The sequence below is a fragment of the Cryptomeria japonica genome, chromosome 7 (assembly GCF_030272615.1).
Source record: "Cryptomeria japonica chromosome 7, Sugi_1.0, whole genome shotgun sequence".
Lineage (NCBI taxonomy): Eukaryota > Viridiplantae > Streptophyta > Pinopsida > Cupressales > Cupressaceae > Cryptomeria > Cryptomeria japonica.
The window spans coordinates 397,372,111-397,397,154 of record NC_081411.1 but is presented as its reverse complement, the minus strand read 5'-3'; the positions used below and the strand labels follow the sequence as shown (position 1 = coordinate 397,397,154).

Genomic DNA, 25,044 nt, shown 5'->3' with positions numbered 1-25,044 from the left:
AGGGCCGATCCCTTCACATTCCTAATACATCTAGCTACAGGGTCATAATTTTGTGCAATTAGAGTCAATAAATCTACATCCATGAAAACCCTAGGGACTATAAGCTTCCCCACATCCAATTCCCATATACTATTTAAAGGGGCAGGGGAATGTCTCTGACCAAAACCTACCTTGAATAGTCCTAAACCTGATATCCCTATTTGTGGATCCCTTAACCAATTACCTTTGTCATATAGGCCATCCCCAATTCTTAAACGAGGGTTCTTCAGCACCAATTCTTTTGCTTTGGCCCTGATTTTGGTAGACATAGTTAGTTGTTCTAGACAGTCGTCACATATATTCCTATCTTGGTAGTTTACTTTTCCTGTTAACTCCCTTCTTGGCACCATCTCGTTAATGCAATTATATCAATTGAGATTCACACAAAACTCTAATGAAACAATTCACACAACAACACCGATTCTCAGACTGCAACTAGCAAGGAAAACACAAAAAAAACCTGGTTATTCGCCTGAAAAAAACTCGCTCTGCACCAGCTCCTTTGCAACAAACTTGTCGAAATGGTACCAATATTCAATTAATGCGAACCTTAATATGGCAATTTGGCATTGAATTGAGAAATTAATCCCGCATGCTTTGGCCATCACCTCAAAATTGAATTCATAAATCGAATTCAAAAACAGGCTCCAACAGACCATAAGTTCTCTGAGTCTTTCTTTGTTTCATTGTTTTGCCATTTCGTAGAGTTTAAAACCCCTGCACTTTTCTTTCGTGAAGCAACGATGATCGTCGGATCCTTGGAACTTGCACTACCTTTATTCCTTCTGGTCCCTCTGCATTAGTGATGGGCCCTGCCTTCTTTTCGCTATTTTGCGAACACTAAACCTTGCACACTTTCACCACATGAAACAACGCTAGCCATTAGATCATCATCTACTTGCTCGGTCTTTACTTCTTAAAGTGACCGCCAGTCTTCTTAACTAACTGTGCTCAACCATGACGGTTAACGGTTTTCACCACTTTGTGAAGACTAAACTGCAAGCATCTTCAGGCTGCGAAACAATGACAACCATTGGATTCACTATGAGATGAACACCATTTAACACGCTCAGACCTTCAAAGTGGGCACTCAGCTTGGAGACCACTTGCTCTGTTTCATCACCGGCTAGCAAATGCCACATGGCAGTCGGCTATTTTCTTAGGTAAGTCCAACGGATTCCATTCTAAAGCCACCACGTGTTTTACTTTACCATTCTCAACATAACCGTTGGTTGAAATCAAGGCGGACCCTCAACTACCCTTCAGAGCCACGTGCATCTTACGAGTCACCAATTCTCTCCATGGAGCAACCCATCTATCCTACCATGTCACCCACCGTGTAACTGCCATGTCATTTCGCTACTTCGTGAACATTAATATTTGTTTGACTTGAAGTTGCGAATCCACATGAGCGATCTGATTAACTCATACTTAATCGGTCTTTAAAATTATGACCTACTTGTCCTTTGGGCCCACTGACCTTTTCGCTACTTCACGAACCTTAAACCTCAGGTACCTTTCCTTCGCAAAGCAATGACAACTGTTGGATCTCAGAAACGTGCTCGTCTATTACCCGTGCCATGACCATCTCGCCTGGGCCCTCCACCTTTTTGCTACTTCACGAAAGGTAAACTACGGGCATCTTTCACCTGCAAATCAATGTGAGCCATTGATCTTCTCTGAACTGATCGTCCTTTAACCAAAGGAGTCACCCGCCTCTGGGACCCGCCAAGTCTTTCGCTATTTCGCAGAGGGTAGATCACGTGCATCTTAGGCTAGTGAAGTAACGTGAGCCATTGGATCCAATACAAGATGCAATCTTGTAACCTGATGGACAATCCTTCAGTCAGGCCCACTTACCCCTTTTCACCATTTCACGAACACTAAATCTCAAGCATCTTTTCCCAGCAAAACAATGACAACCTTAGGATTAACATGGACTTGCACAATTATTAAGGAGCCCGACAAAGGTTAAAACCCAACAATAGGTAAAGGTGTAAAGATTGAAAATATTTAAAAGACTGCCTAGGAATAAAAACTAATGGGGGGACACTTCTCATGATAAACTAACCCTTCCTTAAGTGGAAAAAGGTAATGCAATAATAGAACGCAAGGATTTTTTTTTCAAAACATAGGAAAGGGATAGAATTCATAAACCTTAAACCCTCTTTTGACCCAAGAAATACAGAGGCAACAAGGCCATACCAAACACACTTTTGCAGATTTTTATCTGACTATGGGACAAAGTACCCAATTTTCTAAACAGTGATAACAGGTGAGATGAAATTTTTCTTAGGTTTAGAGATTTCACAAACTGGAAAAGGTATATTTATATCTCAAACTAAATATGTGAAGGAATTGTTGAAGAAGTTTGGGTTAGATGACTCCAAATATGTTGGAACTCCTATGGTGACTGGCTATAAATTGTCTAAGATTGATGAATCTCTAAAAGCTAATCAAAGTTTTTATAGATCTATGGCTAGTGGACTGCTATATGTTACTCAGACTAGGTTGTACATTATGCATATTGTGTGCATGGCTACTAGATATCAAGCTGATCCAAAAGAGAGTCATGTCATTGTTGTGAAGAGGATATTTAGATATCTAAAGGGAACTATGGATTATAGTTTGTGGTATCTGAGGAATGATGATTTCATGGTGTGTGCTTACATTGATGCTGATTGGGCTGGTGATGTTGATGACTGGAAGAGCACTACTGGTGGAGCATCCTTTTTGGGAAGGAAACTAGTTTCATGGGCTAGTAAGAAACAAGATTGAGTGTCCTTATCTACTGTTGAAGCTAAGTACATTGTTGCTACTAGTAATTGCACTCAGGTAGTTTGGATGAAGCAAATGTTGAAGGATGTCAGAGTTATCTATGATGAGCCTATTTTCATATACTGTGATAATTCCAATGCTATTAACATGTTAGAGAATCTGGTGCAACATTCAAAGACGAAGCATGTGTCAATCAAATATCATTAGTTGAGAGAGCAAGTTAGTGAAGAGAAAGTGAAGCTAGAGTATGTATCTACAAAGGAACAAATAGCTTATATTTTCACTAAGCCTTTGCCTGCAAAAACATTTGTCTATTTGAGAGATAAGCTAGGGGTATCCACCCCTCCTGATGAGAACTAGATGCATTGAGTTGCATCAATCCAGTGGATTTTAGAGCCTTATCTCTTTATCCGGATTAGTGAGTTGGTGTTGCTCCTCTGGTGGAGTAGTTTGTGTTTTAGGAGGAGAGATTCCTAAGATTCATGTTTTGGGGAGAGAGTTTGGTTTTCTATTTTTGGATCTTTGGTATTGATGTCAAAGGGGGAGAGAGATCATGTGAAAAACTTCTTTATCTATCTTGATCTTAGGGGGAGTTTTGCTAGAGATATCTTCTTTCTTTGCATTTATTGTTTTTCACATTCATATGTTTCCATCAATGGAAAAGGGGGAGACTATTGGATATTGTTGGTCATTTCTACTACTAGGATATGTTGTTGTCATTGATGTCAACATATTCTTGTGATTTTCTCTGGTGAGTGCAAATTGGGAAGATCTTATGATCCAGTTTGCAGTTTTGTTTTGGTGTCTTAGTGCTTTGCAGAGTTCGGTATTTCCCCCAGTATATTCTGGTGTTATTAGATCTTGTACTCGGATTTTGGGATATTGTTTGGGATGGTATTTTGTATCTTCATATCAGATGGTTCATGATTTGGTGCTTCGCAAGTTATCTTTCTTCGTGACAATTGTTGATTGGTTGTGTTCTTGAGTTTTTAGATGTTGATTGATGAAGATTTGATAAGTGTTGTTCACCCAGATGTTTCTGATGATTCTAACATGATTGCTAGTGTTTCCTAATTGTGTCCTATTTTTTTTTATGATCCACATTGATCATTGTGCAAATTTTTGGTGATTTTGTTGAACTGGTGATGATTTTTGAGTTATGCGATATTTCTGGTGGTGTAGCGTGTTGTGGTTGTTCTTGGCATTATTTTTGGTGGAGTTGAGTGTTTGGGAATTTGAATTAGGTTCATGTTATGTCATGTAAATAATTATATTAGTTCGGTGTTCGATCTTTGTATCGTGTGATGTAATTTTGTAATTGTGAGTTGAGGGTTTAACCGACCTTGTTTTGGATTAAGGCAAAAATAGGTTTTGAAGGGGCTTTGAAACCCTTTACAAAATTATTCTAAGAGGTATAGAATTAGAGATTAACATCCAAAACAAAATGGGCTGCATGGATAAGTATAAGAAACAATAGCCAAAGAGACAACAAAAGCCCAACCAGGCACAAAAAGCAGCAAGGAGACCAAACCCAAACACAAACAGAGCCAACAACTAGAAAACAACACAGACCCAGTTACATAAGACTTTTGAGGGTCTCAACAACCTTACCATCAAGGACATTTATTGTATCAGCAACATTCTTTATAGCTTTGTAATCCATATTCTGAATAGTCGCTTATTTCTTCATATTCCCATGGGTCCTTTTGTAGGGTCCTTCTCCACCCTGAGCCACCTCAGCATCATCCCCAATAATAACAACAACCCTCTATTCACCATAGTACTCATAAGAACAACAAACTGTTTGACAATTTTGTGACTGCTTTCCATAATAGTTTTGAGGGTGTCCTGGATCTTGTTATAGCCTTCCTCGACATGGGTAATGTGATCCTCCAACCTTTTCTTCAACTGATCAACCCCTTCACCCATCGTCTTGATGCAGTCCATAACCAACTTCTTCTCAGCCTCAGTCCGATTCCCATCATTATTCTGATTACCTTGAGTAGAACCGATAGGGATCACTTCCATTTTTCTTCCTAGGGCTCTTTGGTTCATCCTTATCTCCTTTAGTTCATGGAAAAACCATTTAAACATGCTGAAAGTGTCAATAGGATGTTCACGAGCCATGCCCAACATATTATCATAATCCTCCCTCTTATCATTAAGCTCGACACTTTTAGGATGAAGGTCTTCAATACCAACCGCGCCCACATTACCAGTCTCCTTATTGGATGAAGGAGAGGCTGGGACATTAGGGCATTCAGGGTCCTTACCATCTTCTTCCTTCTCGATAGAAGAGGGGGAGCAATTCTCAGTAGAAGTAGAGGAGGAGGACATAACAATGTTCTTTTACCCTTTGCTACCCTTCCTCACCTTAGGTTTTGAACTCGAGAGTTTTTCAATTTTAGCTTTTTTTAGGGGAGGGGAATTCTCTTCAAACCCAGACCCAGAGGCTTCATTGTCAAAGTCACCCGCACTAGTCTCATCATTCTCATAAACAATGTGGATATAATCATCAAGGGGAGGAAGAGCACAAAAATGGGCATCAATAAGGAGCAAAAGGCCTTCGTGCAAGATGGGAAACTTGGAAGGGTTCTTGTAGTGGTCACTAAAATTAACCCTAAGAGAAGATATGAGATAGAAAGGGAAAGACATCTTCACACCATGGTGGAGATGATTCAATATAACAAAGTGATGACCATACACCCTAGCATAATGACCATCCAAAGTAAGGTAATTCATGATTACCTTAAGAAGCTTCTGCTAGAAAGTCTTAATGATCGCAATGTCATAGTAACTGGCCATCTTTTTAACAATTTTGGCCTGCTCTGCCTCCTTCTTGGGGAAATTTTGCACAGCTTTCTTAGTATACACTCTATCTCTATAATACTTCATACCCTCCATAGATAACCCTACGACCTGTGCAATAAGTGTTTCATCAACCAAGACCTTCCGACCATGGAGAACAATCGTTCCATCCTTAAAATTCTAAGCAAAATAGTTCATGACATCCTGATTATGTCCTTGTAGCCTCTTAATGTAGGGAGTAAACCCCCCTTTCTCCAAAATCTGTCATAGATTCTTTTCATTCTTCAATTGAACACAGCTAGGCAGATCAATTCTTTTTCTCACACCATCCATTGTATCTTTCTCTCTGTAACACTCACTGCAAAGAATTTTCAGAGTGAAAGTAAGACTCCAAAAAATGTTTAAAATCACCCACAAAGCATGTGAAATAGGTTCGCATCGATTCTCATGTCCTCTCTGGCCACCTGTCTCAAAAAGGAAGGTATCAATAACTCTAGAAACACTCGAAGTCATTATGACACAAGTTATCGTTAAATTTACTCCCCTGACTTCACATGTGGAACAAATGCATAGAAAATTTTGAGTCCAGCCTGTCACCACGGGTCCAACTAAGTTGTGCTTTACACGCCACTCCTCTATTGGAAAGGAAGTTGGCTGCCACATTGGCTTGTTTGTATACATGAACAATAATACATCTATCAAAGTTTTTAATAATATATTTTGCCTTCTTCATCCATATATCAACATTCCAAGCCGAAGTAGATTTTCCCTTTTGATAGTTGATAATATTCTTTGAGTCCTCCTCGACCCAAACAAGCTTAAAGTTGTACTATTTAGCAAGTTTTAAGTTGTGATAGGCTCCTATAGATTTTGCAACATTATTAGTCTATTTTCCAAGAGGGAGAATAATAGCAGAAATGAAGTTGCCATAGTGATCCTGTATCACCCCTCCACAGCCAGCTTGACTAGGGTTCCCTCTAGCCGCACCATCAAAATTGATTCTCACCCATCCTTGGGGTGGAAAGTTCCAACTAATGTTGTCCCTAGGATTGACCTTAGGTTTGACCAAATGAAGAAGATGACCAAAATCCCAATCCTTGAAAACATTGGATTCATACTCCTTAAAGATTCCACTTTGAAAAAGAACATTGGAGCTAATAGTCAAGAGATTATCAGAGATGGCTCTAGAAATTTTATTGAAGACAATATCAGGAGGGAGATGGATATTCTTAAAGATACGATTAGTATGTTCTTTCCATAAACCCCATGTTGTGTGAGGAAACACAAAGGACCATAGCTTCTTCAAGAGAAGATTTCCTGAGGGCAGGTTCCATTGGTGAACATACTCCTTTATGGCCCCTAGGAGAGTCTAGCAAAGACCCCATTTCTGAAGCACCAAACCCTAGATCTCAGATTTGTAAGAGCATTGTAAAACTAAATCATCAATAGATTCATCATCCCTCATACACAAGTAGCATCTATTTGGGATAAAAAAGCCTCTCTTAACAAGATTGTCCGTTGTTAAGATTTTATTAAGAAAGAGGAGCCAAAAAATACATATTGACCTTAGGAGAGAGGTCCTTGATCCACACCTTAGAACACCAAGAAACATGGGGTTCATTACAGAAATCCACAAAATCAATATAAAACTTCTCATTAGGAGTGAATTTCCAAATAAGTTCATCTTCCACACCATCCTCCAAACCAGAATAATTTAGGGAAATCTACAAGTGAGTAAAAGAAGGATTAACAAAAGAAAGATTCACCCACTTACCTTTCTTCCAATAGTCAACCGCCATTAAGCCAAAAGATGCAACACAAAGATCCCGTAAAGGTCCCAATGTAGGATCAGAAGCAAGCGAGTGATTCCCAATCCAACAATCATCCTAAAAATGGATTCTTTTGCCATTCCCCAACTTCCAATAGGCTCCCCAACTAGCCACTTCCCTAGCCTTGAGGATATTGTTCCAAAGATGAGACCCAGCAAGGATGTGAGAAGAGCTCAAAAAATCCTGCAAAGAATGAACATTAGAGAGGTATTTATTGAATCATAAGGTGTTCCATTCCCTTCTATAGTCATAAGATCTCCAGACCTGTTTAGCCAAAAGAGTATTGTTAAAAGTTTTAATGCTTCTAATTCCCAATTAGACATATCTCCTTAGCTTGCAAACATTCTCCCAAGCAACCGGAGGGATTATTTTCTTTTCCTCAACCCCAAACCAAAGGAATATTTTATTTTATCAATAATTTCAACAAATTTAGAGGGAATCTTGAACAAACACTAGGAGGTTCTAAAGTGTAGCTTTCACCAACTAAATTCGACCATCTTGACTCAAAAGGGTGCCTTTCCACCCAGCCAACTTCCTTAAATCGATCAATTAAAGAGAGCCAAAAGGAACCAGAAGGTTTAGATCCTAGAGGGGGACCCAGGTAAGTAGAGGGGGGCTTACCTATGAGGCAACCAAGAATATTAGCAATCTTCATTTGATGTTGCTCAGGAGTATTAATGAAGTAGATAAAACTCTTGATTCTATTAGCCATCTATCTAGAAGCCTTTTCATAAAGGCAGAGAATCAATATAATGACTCTGGCTTCCCCAACAAAGGAGCTTCCCATTAAAATGGTATTATCAACAAATTGTTGATGAGAGAAAATCAAATTGGCAGAGGACATCTTGAGGCCTTTCAAAGATCCTTCCACCACCTTTTTATGAATGAATCCTCCCAAACTTTCTACCATTACAGTGAACAAAATAGGCGATATAGGATCACCTTGCCTTAGTCCCCTCAAGGTTATAAGGAAATGCAAGGGCGATCCATTGACAATAATTATAGTTGAAGCGATGGATATAAGCTGCAAAATCAAACTGATGACCTTACCAGAGAAACCAAAAGAATGAAGAACTTTTTTTAAGAAGCACCAATCCACCCTATCATAAGCCTTAGCAATGGCCAATTTTAGCAGAAATCCTTGAGACTTCACCTCCAAAAGTGAATGGATTTTTTCATGAACAATGATGATGGAGTCAAGAATCTGTATCCCTGGCACAAAGCCATTTTGTTGAGGAGAAATCAGAAGAGGAAGAATCTTCAGCATCCTCGACGTAAGGACCTTGGAGATAATTTTATAGAAATAATTGCACAAGCTAATAGGCCTAAAAGCATCCAGAGAATCAGCCCTTGCTTCTTAGGGATGAGGACAATAAAAGTTGCATTCAGTTCCTTCAGTAGGGATCTAGCTCCAAAAAACTCTTTCACAACATTGGACACATCTTTCTCCACAACTTCCAAAAAGTTTTGGAAGAAGAACATAGGAAAGTCATCAGGGCCAGGAGCTTTACTACCATCAAAAGAAAAGACAACACTCCTAATTTCCTCCTTTGAAGGAATGGTAGCCAAATTATGATTTTGGTTATCAGATAGGACTTTAGGTATGATATCAACCAACATATTTTGAGCCTCTGAGTCTAATAAAGTATCTTTCTTTAGAAAATCAGCAAAGAACTCAACAACAACTCCACTTATTTCATCCTCATTATCTATTCTTCTCCCATTCTTCACAAGGTGGCCAATTCTATTTGCAGCCCCATGTTTAAGGGTAGAGATGTGGAAGAATCTGATGTTTTTATCACCATCCTTAAGACATAAGGATTTGGATCTCTGCCTCCAAAAGGTCTCTTCCTGGGCTATAATTTTGTGGTATTTGGATAGAACCTCACTTTCATTAGCAAAATTATTATTCACATAACCTTCATTTTGGACTTTATCCTGGATCAAGCTCATCTCCTCTTGAAGTGCAAATTTTTGAATGAAGATGTCCCCAAAGACTTCTCTATTCCACTTTTTAACCTTCTCCTTAACATGCCTTAACGTTTTAGCAACGCGGAACATAGCATAACCATCCACTTGAACATTTCGCCAATCTTTCATGCTATTGGAAAGGTTTGGGTGGGAAAGACACATTTTCTCAAATCTAAAAGGAAACCTCCTTCGTGGGTCGTTCTTAAGCTCAACCATCAAACAAATAGGAAAGTGGTCAAATCCGATTCTAACCATGGAATTCAGAGAACAAAAATAATGTTGGATCCACTCAACTGAAATCAAGGCCCGATCAAGTCTAACTTGAATTAGCTCAGCTCCAACATGATGATTAGACCGAGTGAAGAAAACTCCATATAAGTCTAAATAAATGAGACCCTAACCATTGATGAAGTCGGCTAAGTCCTGTTTGCTATCATTATGTATCTAGGATCCCCTAAATTTCTTAGATTCCATAAGAGGGGTATTAAAATCCCCCTTCACCAACCAAGGAATGTTAGGATAACGACTTTGAAGAGAAGAAACCTTAGCCAAAATTTCTTCCTACAGACTTTGTTATTAGGAGCATACACATTGGATAGGATCCACGAGAACCCATCCCTTGAGTGTTTAAATAGAGTAGCCACATGGTTACCATCATGATAGATAGGAGTGCCTTGAATGAACTGAGTATTCCAGAGAGTAACAACCCCCCTAGAAGCCCCATCAGAGCTACTCCCTTGAGATTCACAAAATTTAAAAAACTTAATTTTCTCCACTTTATCTTTTGACATTTTAGTTTCTTGAATAAGTAAAATATTCAGTCTATGATCCCTAGCAATATTATGGATTATGTCATGTTTATGACTACTGTTAAGGCCTCTAATATTCCAAGAAAGGATCTTCATTTCTTACTAGAAGAATTAAACAGACTATCATGGATCATTTCCTATGATCCATCCGCTATGTTTGGCATGCACTTCTGCTCTCTTTGCCACCTGTTAGATTTTCTCCCTGCACTTCAAGGTGGCCCGCAGTCCACCTTCCCTTTGTTGTGAGTAGTGACTCCAAGTTTCTACTGTGACTTTTTTTTCTTTGACACTACCTTAGTATAGCTCATTTCTTCGTCAAATTCAATTCCCTCCAAACCTGTTGAGTCATCAAGCATCAAGGATTGCAAGGTGTCCGAAATAACAATATTTCAGTCCAAGTCAGGGAAGGCATAGATAGAGTGTTGTGAAGAAGAGTCATCCTCAAGGATCTTCTTCAAATCACTGAACCCAAGATTACCGAATGATGACCCAAGAACCGAAGAAGATTGTCGATCTTTGAAGGTAAATTATTCCATATCCTTGAATCTACAGTGGTTCGAGGGTGGAAGTTCTCCATCCTCCAATTCATCTACCAATTTTTGCTCTTCTTCATTTACAGCCACCACATTCCCCTTAGCTATCTCTTCTTCATCCTGAACAAGGGCCTCCTCAGGAATAATCTTCTACTCCATATCCTTAACCTCAAGGTTTTGATCTTCATGGATACTCTCTCTATTGTCTTCCTCCTGATCCATTTCTTTCACTTCATTGTTCTAGCTTGGTTGAAAATTATTTTCCTTATTGATTTTGTGGCTCCCATCAGGCCCTTTCTGGTGCACAGTATCTTCCTGCTTGTTCTGAGCTTCTGTGTGCACAAGTTTGGGTTTCCAGAGAATAGGTCATTTGTTGGAATCTTTCTTAGTATTCTAAGGGCATTTCTTTGCCCAGTGGCCTACCTTTTTGCACAAGAAACAGATGAAAGGTAATGATTCAAACTCAATAGTTTGAACTAATGTTCCCATCTTCGACAATAGTTCAATTGATGAAGGGAGGTCCTTAGATCTAGACACCCCCACACAAATCTTGGCATAGACCATTCTTTTCCTAGCAACCGCCATTAGACCAATGGATAGTAGTTCCCCAAACACTCCAGCAATACCCTTGAAAATATCTTCATGCCAATATTCTAGAGGAAGCCTCAACAACTTGACCCAAACAGGAATAGTTTCAAAAAAGGCATCAGACAAGTCCATATTCGGACTCCACTTCTTAAGGGTTAAGGAAGACCTCCCCAAAATCCAAGGGCCACCACAGAGGATAGTTGGAATATCCTCAATGCATGAGAACGCAAAGGAGAAAAAACCCTGAGGGAGAGCCGAAACCTCAACTTACCCTTTGATCTTCTAGGATGACTAACAAAATCCTCATCAAGTCAATGTTGGTTCTAGGCCTAGAGAACTTTCCAACAAGGGTGAGCACCATGACAACAATGTTGTGGTCAGTCACCTGGTCGAGAATAGAAAGAGAAACCTTACCACTCACCTTATCACAAGTGACAGAGATAGGGGGAAAGCAAGACTTTCCGGTCGGCTTAACCCCAAATAAAGTTGCCCAGTGATTATTCATGGCACCAACTAAAAAAGCATATTTCGTGGTCACCGTGATAGGTTGGACTACCTAAGAAACCCATGATGAAGACATATCACAAGGAAAATCGATAGGGGGAACCCTTGATGGATGCCCATCCCTTGGGTCCACCTGAAAAACCATTTTTGGGTCCCCATCATCTTCAGTCTTCGCATCTCCCTAATTGTCCTTAGTGCCAGAAAATCCAGGGGATCTTAAGCTAGTTCCCTGTGAACCTGCAAGGGACCCACCAAGATCTGTAGAAGCATCACATGAAACCCTACCTTGAGCGCCATTATCTAAGAAGGTTAATATTGTTATCAAGGTTGATGAATTGTATATATATGTGTCTTATTCATGTAATTTAGGTATCCAAGTTGTGTCTGCATTATTAGAGAGAGGTTTGTGTGCAAACAAGTATTCATCTTTTAGTGTTGTGATCAAGGAGAGATTGATGTTGCAAGGTAGATATTTGTACTTAACCGGAATTGTCATCTGGCATTTGGAGATACTATTATTGCAGTTCATTTCTTCTAGATTGTAGTCTGAATCTTGTTGTAAGTCAGCGAGACTTCCCTGAGGGTTGTATCCTTCTAGGTCATTGTATTTGAGCAGTGAGGTCTAGGCAGTGTTCCTGAATGCATGTGCATTCCCCATTGTAATATTTTCACATACTACTACAGAGTATCATCTTACTATGGGTAGGTTCCCATCGTGGTTTTTCCCTTAACTGAGTTTTGCACATCAAAATCTTGGTGTTGTGTGTTGTTTTATTAATTTTCTTATCTTTATTATTGTTGCACTTTATCATATCTTTTTTTATAGTTAAGTTTGTAGAATCTAGTGAAGACTGATTCACCCTCCCCCCCCCCCCTTTTCAGTCTTCATTGTTTATGCTAAAATAGGCATAAAAAAGTCTCATAGAGATATATAATATTAGGGAAGAATTTGGTGAGAAAACTTGTAATAAGGAGTAACTAAGAGAGATACAAAATAGATGATGAATATATAATGTGAGAATGAGAATACATAAGTGATGTATATAATCTAAATATACAAGTGTTCACAATAGTGTGTGATCTTGATATAATATATAATCCTATCTTTATGAGATATATTTGTAATGAGCATGTGTACGAAATTTAAATATGGTCTTTTTATTTATATACCAATGTAAACACACAAAGTTTCTCTCTCCTAACACATGAATGCAAAGATTCAATATCTAACAAAATCAAACCTATCGTATATCTAGTTATTATGTCAATAAGCTTATTCTCTTAATATCAATGCTTGTGATATTTTGGGGTTTAGGTTTAAGGATGTGTTATTTCACCATATTGAGTATTACATTTTCCATGATACTAGTGATTATCTCTAGGCTATAAATAGTTAAATATCTTAACTAACAGGTCTTAGTTGAAAATCTCACATTTAAGGAATTATTATGATTATGTCCTTTTGGGAGCTTTATTTATTGGTTAATTGTTGCCTTAAATTCTAATAGAAATATGAAATATTATTATTTTAGTAGGATATTATGATCCTTTTTAGGCGTTGAATCTAGAACTAATTACTACCAAATATGAAATGTATATGGATAATTTAAATAATTCTAGTTGAATTAGAACCTAATATTCTTATCATGTGAACTAATCTATGTAAAATGGTTAATAATCATATTTCTTCACAACAAGCACCTAGATGTAATTCCATAAGTTGAATAGAATATTTAAATACAATTTGTGTTTGCCAAATAGCATTGATTGAGGTGCATCTATCATTGATATTTGTGTCTGCATGTTCATTAGATCATGATAGTAATTTGTGATATAAAAATATAATAATGCTATTGAATAGTCCATTAAGGATTGATCTCCTATCTATTATCTTGTCAAGGGAATAATGATAGATATGATAATCTTATATAGGAACATAAGAATGTATAAAATATTGTAGTTGGTTATTGATTTATCTTTTTTACATTATTGCTATTAAAATATTATAATAATGACACCTGATAAGTTGATTATTATAATAAATTTATCAGGTGATTATTATAATAAATTTAGGAAATGATAAGTATTGTTCTTTTGTACAAAATACTTAGATATGATACATTTGAGGATATTCTCCAAGTGAAGAGTAAGACTTTAATTTTCCAAATGTCAATAATTTAAACGTGAATTTCCTTGTTATAAGATCTTTAAAGATTATATTTTAGATACCTCTCATAAGTTGTGAGATAATTGATTTGGGTTAAATAATGTCATTGTTTTCCTAGTTATCAAAATTCAAATACTTAAGAGAAGTATCCAATTTATAACCAAAGTTTGATTGATTATACTTTCAATCTCTCTAGTTTCCACTCATCTTTACTCCATCAATTTCTATTCTCTTCACTATTGTAGAGAAGTATTTGATTTCCTTTTTCCCTAGAAGTGGCTTTTTGTTAATGCTATAAAAAATCTTTGTTATATTAAATTTAGTTTTTTTAACTTTTAGGTGGCTAGTTAAGATTCAAATTGGTAGTAGTATAAAAAATTCACTTTTAATATATTTTTTGTTCTAATTTTCAAGTACTCGTATTTGATTTATATAGCATTATGTTATTATATTTTTTTAATCTATAAGGAGCTTGTCTAGGTACTATTATTTTATTTAGAAAGTATCATAATAGTGTATTCTTCTAATCTACAACTTGTAGCTTATTTATTTTATGAAACTAACTAATTACATCAAAATCATTAAAAATATTATAAGATTTGTTTATCCTAAAAATCACAATAGATTTAAGACAAACTTTGAAAATATCACGAAGCATCAATATAGATATTTTAAACTTAAATTTATGACAAATATTGATCATTGGCCAAAAAGACATTCAACAATGGACATAAGTAGGATCCTTCCTTTAATAACACTAAAAATATTTTAAAAGTGAAGGTTTTAAACACTAAAAACGTGGATTTTTATTTGGTTTGAAGACAGATTGTCAATTTACAATTGATACTTATTTTTAAACAAGCACAATTTGAAAATATTAGAATTATATATAAATCTTCCTCTTATCACTATACCTTACTAGTTTTTTTGCTTCTAACTATTAAAATTGCTTAAGAATAGGTGTTATGGGAAATGTCAAACAAGATGCATGCATGCTACTTTTATTTAAAGGATCTACGAATTGCACATAAGATAGCAAATATAAATGGACATAAAACTTGCATCACCATAAACTATGACTTAGTTTTTCCTTTTTGTTGGTAGTAATATTGATAACATACTTGAGAACCATGACTCTAGCAGTTAAATGTTTCTAAAAAGAAAAAGCGTAGAAAAACAATAAGTTTTAGAAAGTTGATTGTGGTGGGAAACTATTAACATTAAGACAAAATTGGAAGAAGACTAAACCAACAGTCAAATAGCAAAAGTTTTTAAAAGAGAAAAAGTGAGAGCCAATACCACATAAACCATTTTAAAAGGAAAATGTGTGCTCATTAAAAACATTTTACTTAAACATCACACTTTTTAGTAGTCAAAAAAATAGATAACAATTTTACACTTCATCCTCAACAAAAGATAACTGTCCAATTCTTATTAGGTAAAATTTTCATTATTAAAGTGGGTAATATTTTAAAATAGCCCATTAAGATGTTGCCCAGCTCAATGGACGCATGAGGCATGAAAAACAACGAGCATGTTTTGCATTTAAAAAGACCCTAGAAGGACTGGTTGTCTATTTTCCATCAAACGCATAAAACTGTGTAAGCCTGCATTATTGTTGTCATCATATGACGTTGCATGTATACTCTCTGTTATGCTGCATAAAAACCCAGTCTGGTTGTCAGGGGAACGTGGGAACGTATTTGATATTTCTATCAGTTTTGAACTAAAGATGTGTTGCTTGGTACAGGCTCTTCTGATCCGGCACGCACTTCTAATGGCTTCCTGCCCTTTGACCCTCATATATTTGTTGACAGATCTCCTTTTCAATCAAGTTAAGCCGTTATTGTTGCTTTCCTCTACCTGCCTCGTGGTTTTTCCTATCATTTCCATTTCGACTGATGATTTTCTTTATTCTTTTATGAAAAGTGTCGGCATTATCATTTATATTAAAATAATATTGCAAATACTCATAAAAATAAGGTGGATTCGAAATCACACTTCTAAAGTCTATATGGGACTTATGACCAAATCGTTAAACATAATAAAAACAACCGTTAAGTAGCAACAACAATAGCAGAGGGGGAGGGTGGTTTTGATCACTTGGTTTACGCTATAGATTAGAGAAGTTGAAAGTATCCATTGGAGGGTCGCACCCCTCATCATCCTTATCTTTATCTTCTTCACAAGCTAGCAGAATAGCAAGAGTTAACAAGGAAAATTGTTGAAGTCAAACCAATTAAAAATTCTACTAATAGGACACCCAAAAGTCCCCATGGGAGGTGAAGAGGTGAAGTGCTGAAGAGCAGGGAACACCATCCCTATTGTCTTTCATATCCTTTAGCAAGTGAAGGAGAAGCTTATGAGTGAGTAGCATGGCTACCACAAGAAAAAATGCTTTTATCTTCGTTGACACCCAAGAGGAGGCAAGTAACCTAGCGAAGAGGAGGGGGAACTTTGGCCATAGAACAAGAGCATTTCCCCAATGGTTGAGAAGAACTTGAAATTGAGCCACTTCCATTGCAACTTTATTAACTTGAACCTAGAACTGTAACAACACATTAGAACAAATAATTTCTTTAGAAAAAAATGAGATATGTTAATCAATATAGTAATTAACATAAATTGCAAATTTTCTGTATTTCCAAATGCTAAAGAGAATCTCCACCATAACATCATGACAAATTTGGTTGAATTTGTCAACGGTCATCTGAATTTGGCAGAGATGAAATTAATTATGACGCAACGGTCATTGTCGGTCAAATTCATTGTCAGTAGGTAGTGAAGAAGGCGATTGCTCAGACCGGTTGTTGTTGAAATTAATCCAACACTTCTCCTTAATTCCAATCACATATGCTTTAGCATTTTCAAATTCCTTTGTTAATAACTATTGTCTTGTCATCAGACTCAAATCTCTCTTTTTTTGATAGATTCAAACCATCTCTACAGTCTAATGATATCTCTCTCTTGACTTTCTCTACCTATTGTGACAGTCTTTTAAACCTTCAACATTTCAATCTGTAACTTCTTGCAAAGTCACTATCTATAGATGTCTTACAAGACAATGGTTTTTACTTTCAATTTCTTGTGCCTCTTTTCTTTGGCTATGATTTCTTCCTTATTCTAAACAACAATTCTCACATCTTGGCAATCTTCTCTTGATGTGATTGTACTACTTTACATTTTTTACTAGAGAATGGCTTGACATAGTTTTTCTTTACTTCTGACAACAATAAATTCTATTGTCAAAGCAATAAAAAACTGTACAACCTCAACTTACCATTTGAAACAACAAACATTGATGATAGCAGTTTCTATTGCAGACAGCGCATTCATTCCTTTTTGTGGCATCAAACTTCCTACAATCAATCTTTGGCTCAACTGCGAGCTCATTTAATTCTATGCCTCTTTACAATGGCTGCAATCTTGGGAAGCTTCATTTCCTTTCAACAACTTATAATCTTCTTCGCAATGGTAGCTCTTTGGCAGACTTTGGTGGTGGCAGTGTTTGCTACGAACAACAACTTTGAGAATTTCTGCAATCTTCTCCTCTAACAATTGACTGCAATCTCTTCTAGAGAAGGATTCTTCACTTCCTTCAACAATAGCGGCATTTTCTTTTGACCATTTCTACAATGATCTTTCCTTACGTATGTCTTTTCTTTGGCCACACAATCACAAACTTCAAGCGTTCTTCACACGGACACCTTCTTAACATTGGCTTACTTTTCATATAATCTAACCTCCTCTAATATGATCCGGCAACTCTTTGGAAGCACCTCAGCAATACACTAGCTACAATGATCTCCTCCTTCTACCTTTGACTAGTGATACCTTTGTCTTTAGGATTAGAGATCGTTTATCAACTTGAATGAAAACACAAAGAACTGGTAGGAGACCATTGCCTGAGGGCTTTTTTATTCATTTTCTTTCCCTCTACTCTTTCCATTCATCTATGACAAGCCCTTCACCAACATAATTGTGGCTGCCAAGCTGGAGGTTAATTTTAACGAAGCTGAAAATGAAGCAAAAGAAATGATGGACTGAAAAAAGACAAGGAGGTTGCCAAAGTCTCTTATCCAAGGGTAAAATAAGAGATTTGTTTGAAGTCATTTCTAAAGCGAGATGTGAGTGAGATGCGTTGCAGAGATCTGAGGTCAAAGTTACCAAAGTTGTTAAATATGTTGCTCAACTAAATCTCTTATTTTACAACATTATAGCAGTTGGCAATAGTTTCTCCCACACCCTCCACCTGCACAGAACCGTCCACCTGCAGAAGTTTCATCTGTCAACTTAAACATTTAATGGAGAAGCTTCTATCTGTCAACAAACACATTTAACACAGAAACTTCTCCCATCCGCTCCCATCCACCTGCAATCTTTTTCCATACATGTGCCTTAACTGCGTTGCCTTTAGACAATTCCAAGACCTTTATAAATAAGAGGCATTTGTAATGGTTTGAGCATCAAATAAAATTCTTTGTCTTTTCTATTTTTCTCTACTCTACCTCCAGTTTGTTATCATAGTCGACGGAAGATGATCTTGAGGATCCTGAAGAGCCAGAAGAATCTGGTGAAGTGTATGCCAAAAGAATCTAAGGGAATGCTAATGTTTGAAGGCATTGATTAAAGCAAGTGCTGGTCCGAAACTACTGTAGCAGTTGAACGATGGTTCCAAAGTTTGAATGATTGTTGTTTTTTCTGTATATGTTGAGCCACCTCCTTGAAAGGAGAAGATTATAGCAAACTAAAAGCTATGTGAGAGAATTCGAGCTATTTGTCATGTTCTATGATGTTAAGTAGATAATAGAGGAAATCATAGATAGAAAGAAATCGTTGAAGATTGAAGTTTCCTCCTCAAGGAAGTTTTACCAGAAAATTTGTTGCTAATCAAAGCTGATGAAGCTGTAGAAAGTTATAAAGGATCTTTGGTGCTAAAGACAAAGATATCACCAAAAAGGTGTGCACTGGAGGAGAAAAAGCTGCCAAAAGGTTGCAGATTTGAGGAAGTTGAATCACCCAGCAAGAGGTTCATAGCCATGTTTTTGTCCCACAAATTGAATTTAAGCTTAGTGGGAAGACGTCAAAGAAAGGAGACCATTAAGGCAGATTGAAGGGTTTGTAATTTAAAGATAAGAAGTGCAGAAAGATCATGGTGTTCATATTAAGAAAGTCTTCCATCAAAGGATTGGTTGCAGTACCTAGACTAGTTTATTGGCTACAATAGTCAAAGAGAAAGAGTTTGGATTCAAGTTGAGGAGATTTGCATATATTTTGGTTAATTTTAGAAGAGCTAGTTGTAGCTGAAGTCAAAAGAGATCTTAAAAAGGAATGAAGGTGTGAAGATCTATTTCAAATCTGTTTAAAATTGTCAAAATATAGTTAAGATTACTATAAAGGAGGAGAATAGAGGTAAAATAAAGATTCCTCATGGTATTGAAATGTAACTGAGCTTAAGCAATAGAATTGTGTTTTTTTTGCAAATGTTTAAGAAGTGATATTTTCTGCTTCTAAATTTGTGTATGAGGCCGTAGAGCCCACAAAAGCTAGGATCCCTGAGCATAGGTAGCATATCTCAATGAAAGGATGCTTCTTGTATCAGATTAATTGTTGAGGGTGCATGATTGGTTATACCCAACACCCAAAGTTTTTGGTTTAACATATTGATGAACAACCACCCAAAGTTTTTGGTTTAACATATTGATGAACCATGTAGATGAAAAGGATTCCTATAGAACTAGCAAGTAGATCAGCTGGTTACCCATGTATCTCGGTAGATGGATCGCTTTTTATATGGGCTCAATAATCAATGTAGGCACAAAAGGAGAATAGATGATCTGAAAGTGTGTACATTATAAGTTAGTTTCCTCATCTTAAGAGGTGTCCATGTTTATCCAAAACCATTTTTAAAGGTTGTGGTCATCTAAAACTACATGTATGTGAGGTTTGTGGTAATCTAAAACCACTTGCAGTTGAGGTTTGTGGTCATCTAAAACCACTTGTATTTGAGGTTGGTGGTAAGCCAAAACCACTAGTATGTGAAGTTCATGGTTAGTAGAAACCACTTGAGACTAAAGTTTATGGTCAGTTAGACACCATTTGTAAGAAGAGTTTGTAATTAGTTAGAAACCACTTGAGAATCCTATTAGTTAGGGGTAAGCCATAAAGAACCCAAGGCGATTATGATGAGGGAAAGTAAAAAATTGAAATAGCACACTAGAGCCCAATTCAACAAAACTTATAGTGTAAGCGTTGTAAATGGATACCTAATAAGGCTTTAAGCTTGGACCCATCTTGTCTAGATAATGGGAGAATATTCAATTAATTAGCATATGTGATCAAAATTAACGAGGAGTTTGTTGACATTAATTTCTCCCACACCGTCCACTTGCACAAAATCATCCACCTACAGAAGTTTCATCTTTCAACTTAAACATTTAATGTAGAAGCTTCTATTTGTCAACAAACATATTTAAGATAGAAATTTATCCCATCAACTTGCAATCCTTTTCCATGCATGTGCCTTGAATGTGTTGCCTCTAGATAGTTCCAAGACCTCTATAAATAAGAGACATTTGTAATGGTTTGATCATCAAATAGAATTTGATCAGTCATTTTATTTCTTTGCTTTGTTTTCATTTGTCCTTTTTCTAACCTTCAATTGTCATGCATACATTACTCCCTAAGTTGCACTTAAGGGAGGTGTTAGTGTAAATTGAGTCATTATACACCTAGCTAGCTAATCACCTTTCTAGGATTGACCTATTCACACCTAGCTTAAGTTTACTTAGGCTATGATTTTATCTCACTTCATACCATTGAAACACGGATGCTCATCACTTGAGAAAACTATTGCATTAATATTTTCCACTTGCTAAAACACTTATCTTGAGTAAGCACACAAGTGTTCCAATTTTGGAAGGTTAGTCATAGTTTGTGTCCTACCTTACGTATATACACATGGCATCTATGTACATGTTACACACTCTTCATATTATATGGCAATATCTTATTATGTTTATTGTTTCACTAGTGGAAGTTTATTCTTGTGCTTTAGAGTCTTGATTTACTCCAACATTTTTTGGTTCCAACTTATGAATGTGTACCAAGTTTCCTTGTTTTTTTATAATTGCTTCTAAGTTATGCTTATTGTGTAGGATAAATGGTATATGTATTTATGCTCCTATGATCTCTAAGATGATATTATACTATTAATATTTAATTTTATCAAACCTATCTATACCCAGTCTGTTATAACATATATTTCAATGACATCCACCACGTAATGCTCTTAAAGGGGTGTTAATTTTCCAAGATTTTCTTGCTATCCGTGAGGTGTGGATGTAATTAAGCTAGTTGCAATAGTTAAAGGACTAGGTTTCAGATTGAACACCAAGGAAAATGACTTGTTAGAGTTCAATTTCCATTGTACCATAAATGTTGTAAGGGTTGGATTCCAGAAACAGGAAATTCTGAATAGAGATGGAAATGATAGGAAAAAGCAAGAGTTAAGTGGCTAAAAGCAATAATAACTGTTTAACTTGATCGAAAAGGAGTCGCTCATCAAATATGACAAGGACAGGAAGCCATGGAACAGGACACATTGAAGTATGTGCTGGAACAGAACTGCCTGGCATACTCATTACTTCAAGACTGCTGGAGAAGACACCAAATTTATCATTGCCAGGAAGAAAATATCCACGCTCCCCTGACAACCAGACATTACTTTAAAGCAGCATAACAGAGAGTACCTTTGCATACGTCGTCATATGATAACAATAATAGTGTAGTCTCACATGGTGTAAAACACGTCATACACAACGAAGGGCAACAAAACGTCAAACCTGATATTCAGTGCATGATAATGAAAACCACCTCGTTTCTCTGCCCAAGCAACTTGAACAAAGAAGAGGAAAGTATAGAGGATGATTATAACCCAAACTGACTGTGGAACAAGCAATCTACAAAGACCCATGTTTGAAATGATAGCTCACGCCTCTCTTCTTCGTGAGGACTTGACTTTCTTTTGGATGGTTCACAAAATATTACACTCACTTCTCAACTTTTACTTTTCTCCCTCTATCATAGCTACTGTGCCTTCAGATATGAGCTCGATCTTTATAAGGTTTTGCTAAAATACTTCACTTGGGGAGAATGAGAAAGAGTGATCTCAGAGTAAGCAGAGTGTAGCAGCTGCTATACGGAGAGACACAAGCAAAACTAAACTCTATAATATTATCATCTCAGGACTAGACACCAATGATTTTATATTGATTTGTTGGTATTGGTCGTTTATCGTGCCAACTATATCCCATCTCCCATATTGAGGGGTCTCCACTAACCACTCTTTCCACCAGCACTACTGGACGTAATTTTATCTGTGGACAAACTCCCATGCCATTGAAATCGACCCAACATGGAAATCTCCTGCTGTACGAAACACAGTCTTATGCGTTTGATGGAAAATGGAACACCAGCAAAACTGCAAAAATTGCTTGTTTTTCATACCTCATGCCTCCATTGAGTTGGGCAACGTCTTAATTGGGCTGTTCTTAATTGGATATTTTTAAATATTACCCACTTTAATAATGAAAATTTTGGCTAATAAGAATTGGACAGTTATTTATTATCTTTTGCTGAGGATTAGTGTAAAATTGTTATCAACTTTTTGACTATTTAAAAGTATGATGTTTAAGTAAAATATTTTTAATGAGCATATGTTTACTTTTAAAAATATTTTTGTGGTATTGGTCTTGACATTCTCTCTTTGGAAAATCTTTGCTATTTGTTTATTGGTTTGATCTTCCTCTAATTTTGTCTCAATGTTAATAGTTTCCCACCACATGTTCTTGTTTAGATACATTTAATCGGGAGAGTCATGGTTCTCAACTAAGTTATCAATATTATTACCAACAAAAAGGTAAAACCTAGATCATAGTTTATGGTGATGCAGGTTTCATTTCCATTTCCATTTGCTATTGTATGTATAATTCATAGATCATTTAAATATAAAGCAATGTGCATTCTTATTTGCCATTTCGTGCAACACCTATTCTCAAGTGATATTAATATCTAGAACCAACAAAATGCTAAGGTATACATATGAGAGGAAGATATATAGTCATAACATTTTCAAATTGTGCTTGTTTAAAAATTAATTCCAATAGTGATTGACAATCCAAATAAAAACTCATGTTTGTAGTGTTTAAAATGCTCACTTTCGAAATATTTTTAATGTTATATGTGTGTGATGCTATTTATATCCATTGTTGAATGCCTTTTTGGCTAATGATCTATATTTTTTGTAGATTTATGTTTAAATTATCTATGTTGAATCTTTATAATATTTTCAAAGTTATCTAAAATCTTTTGTAATATTTTTAATGATTGTGATGTAATTAGTTAGTTTCATAAAACATAAAAGTTACAAGTTGTAGATTGAAAAAATACAATGATATAATTTCTATCTAAATAAAATATTTAATAACTAAACAAGATCTTTCTAGATTAAAAATACCAATAATATAATGTTATATAAAACAAATATCAATACCTATAAATTAGAAAAAAATATTGAAATTGAATGCTTTTATGCTACTACCACTTTGAATCTTAACTCTAACCATCCTAAAAAGTTAAGAAAACTAAGTTTGATATGACAAATAGCATCAATACAAAACCACTGATAAGGAAAAAGGAAAGAAAATAAATCATTATAATAGTGAAGACAACATAAATTAGTGGAGTAAAGATGAGGAGGTAATAGAGAGGTTGAAATTTATCAATGAAGCTTTGGTGATAAAATAAGATATTTCTCTTAAGTCTTTGAATTTTGATAATTGGAAAAATAATAAAATTATAACCCAAATCAATTATCTCACAACTTGCAAGAGGAATATAAAAACAATCTTCAAATATCCTATAATAAGGAAAATTCAATTATTTAAAATATGGATATTGGGGAAATTAAAGTCTTACTCTTTATTTGGAGAATATAATCACATTTATCTAAGTATTTTGTACAAAAGAACCAAACTTACCATTCCCTAAATTTATTGGGATAACCAACTTATCTTGTGTTGAATAGTGATAATACAAGGTGTCAAATGTATTATAATATTTTAATGATATAATGTCACATAGATATCAAAAATACCAACTACAAGATTTTATACACTCTTATGTTCCCATACAAGATTATCATATATGTTATTATTCCCTTGACAAGATGATAAATAGGAGATCAAGATTCATATTGGTCTAGCTATCAATGTTCCACATTCCTATATATTTTATGGTACTTTATCCATCATATCACTATTTATCACCTCATAGCATTGCCTTGGAGATCATTGATCATCCATAATGAGCATCATTTCAACCTTTTGATCATGTGTAGAATCTAGAAACATTCATAGTACTTCCTTCATCTTCCTATCTAGAATGAGAGGTCATCTCTCTCATATTGTAGTATTTTCCCTATGGAGCAAAATGTCGTTCAAGATTAGTGGATCATCTTTAGCATCTAGTGTCAAGCATCTACTAGCACTACATAGCTTATTTTGAGGGGAATCGGAATGGTTTATCTTCTCATATCAGTTTTGAGAGGAAGCATATCTTCACATGGAGTGCATTCCTTCTCACTTTTTTTTTTTGGTGGGGGTTCATGTGACCTTTTCTTCATTCTCTCCAATGGAGCTCCTAGAAACATTTTTATGCATTGTGTTAGAAGTAGTCCTTGGGTGGTCATCATGAGTCCTTCCTTCTATCACTCATCTTCTTCACTTGTACATTTCACGCATCATTTCTCTTTTGGAGAGGAGTTTTATTCCCATAGGCTTTTCTTAACTTTGTGAGAAGTTTGTACATGAGTACCTGAAATGGCCTAGATTGACTAATTATCATGAATACATTACTAAGTTGCACTTAGGGGAGGTGTTAGTGTAAATAAAGTCATTATAGACCAAGTTAGCTAATCACCTTTCTACGATTGACCTATGCACAACAACCTTAAGTTT

At 36.0% G+C, this 25,044-nt stretch overlaps 1 protein-coding gene across 1 annotated transcript; it reads right to left on the bottom strand.

Annotated features, from left to right (window-relative positions):
• Window positions 1–8,714: 8,714 nt before the first annotated feature.
• LOC131856797 (uncharacterized) lies at window positions 8,715–9,554 on the bottom strand. Its single transcript, XM_059208723.1, has one exon. It carries the CDS (start codon window positions 9,552–9,554, stop codon window positions 8,715–8,717), a length of 840 nt encoding a protein of 279 aa, XP_059064706.1.
• Between the last annotated feature and the right edge of the window lie 15,490 nt (window positions 9,555–25,044).

Bases quoted from the DNA above. Each gene is read 5' to 3' on its own strand.
- LOC131856797 (XM_059208723.1), bottom strand. From the start codon at position 9,554: ATGAAAGATTGGCGAAATGTTCAAGTGGATGGTTATGCTATGTTCCGC.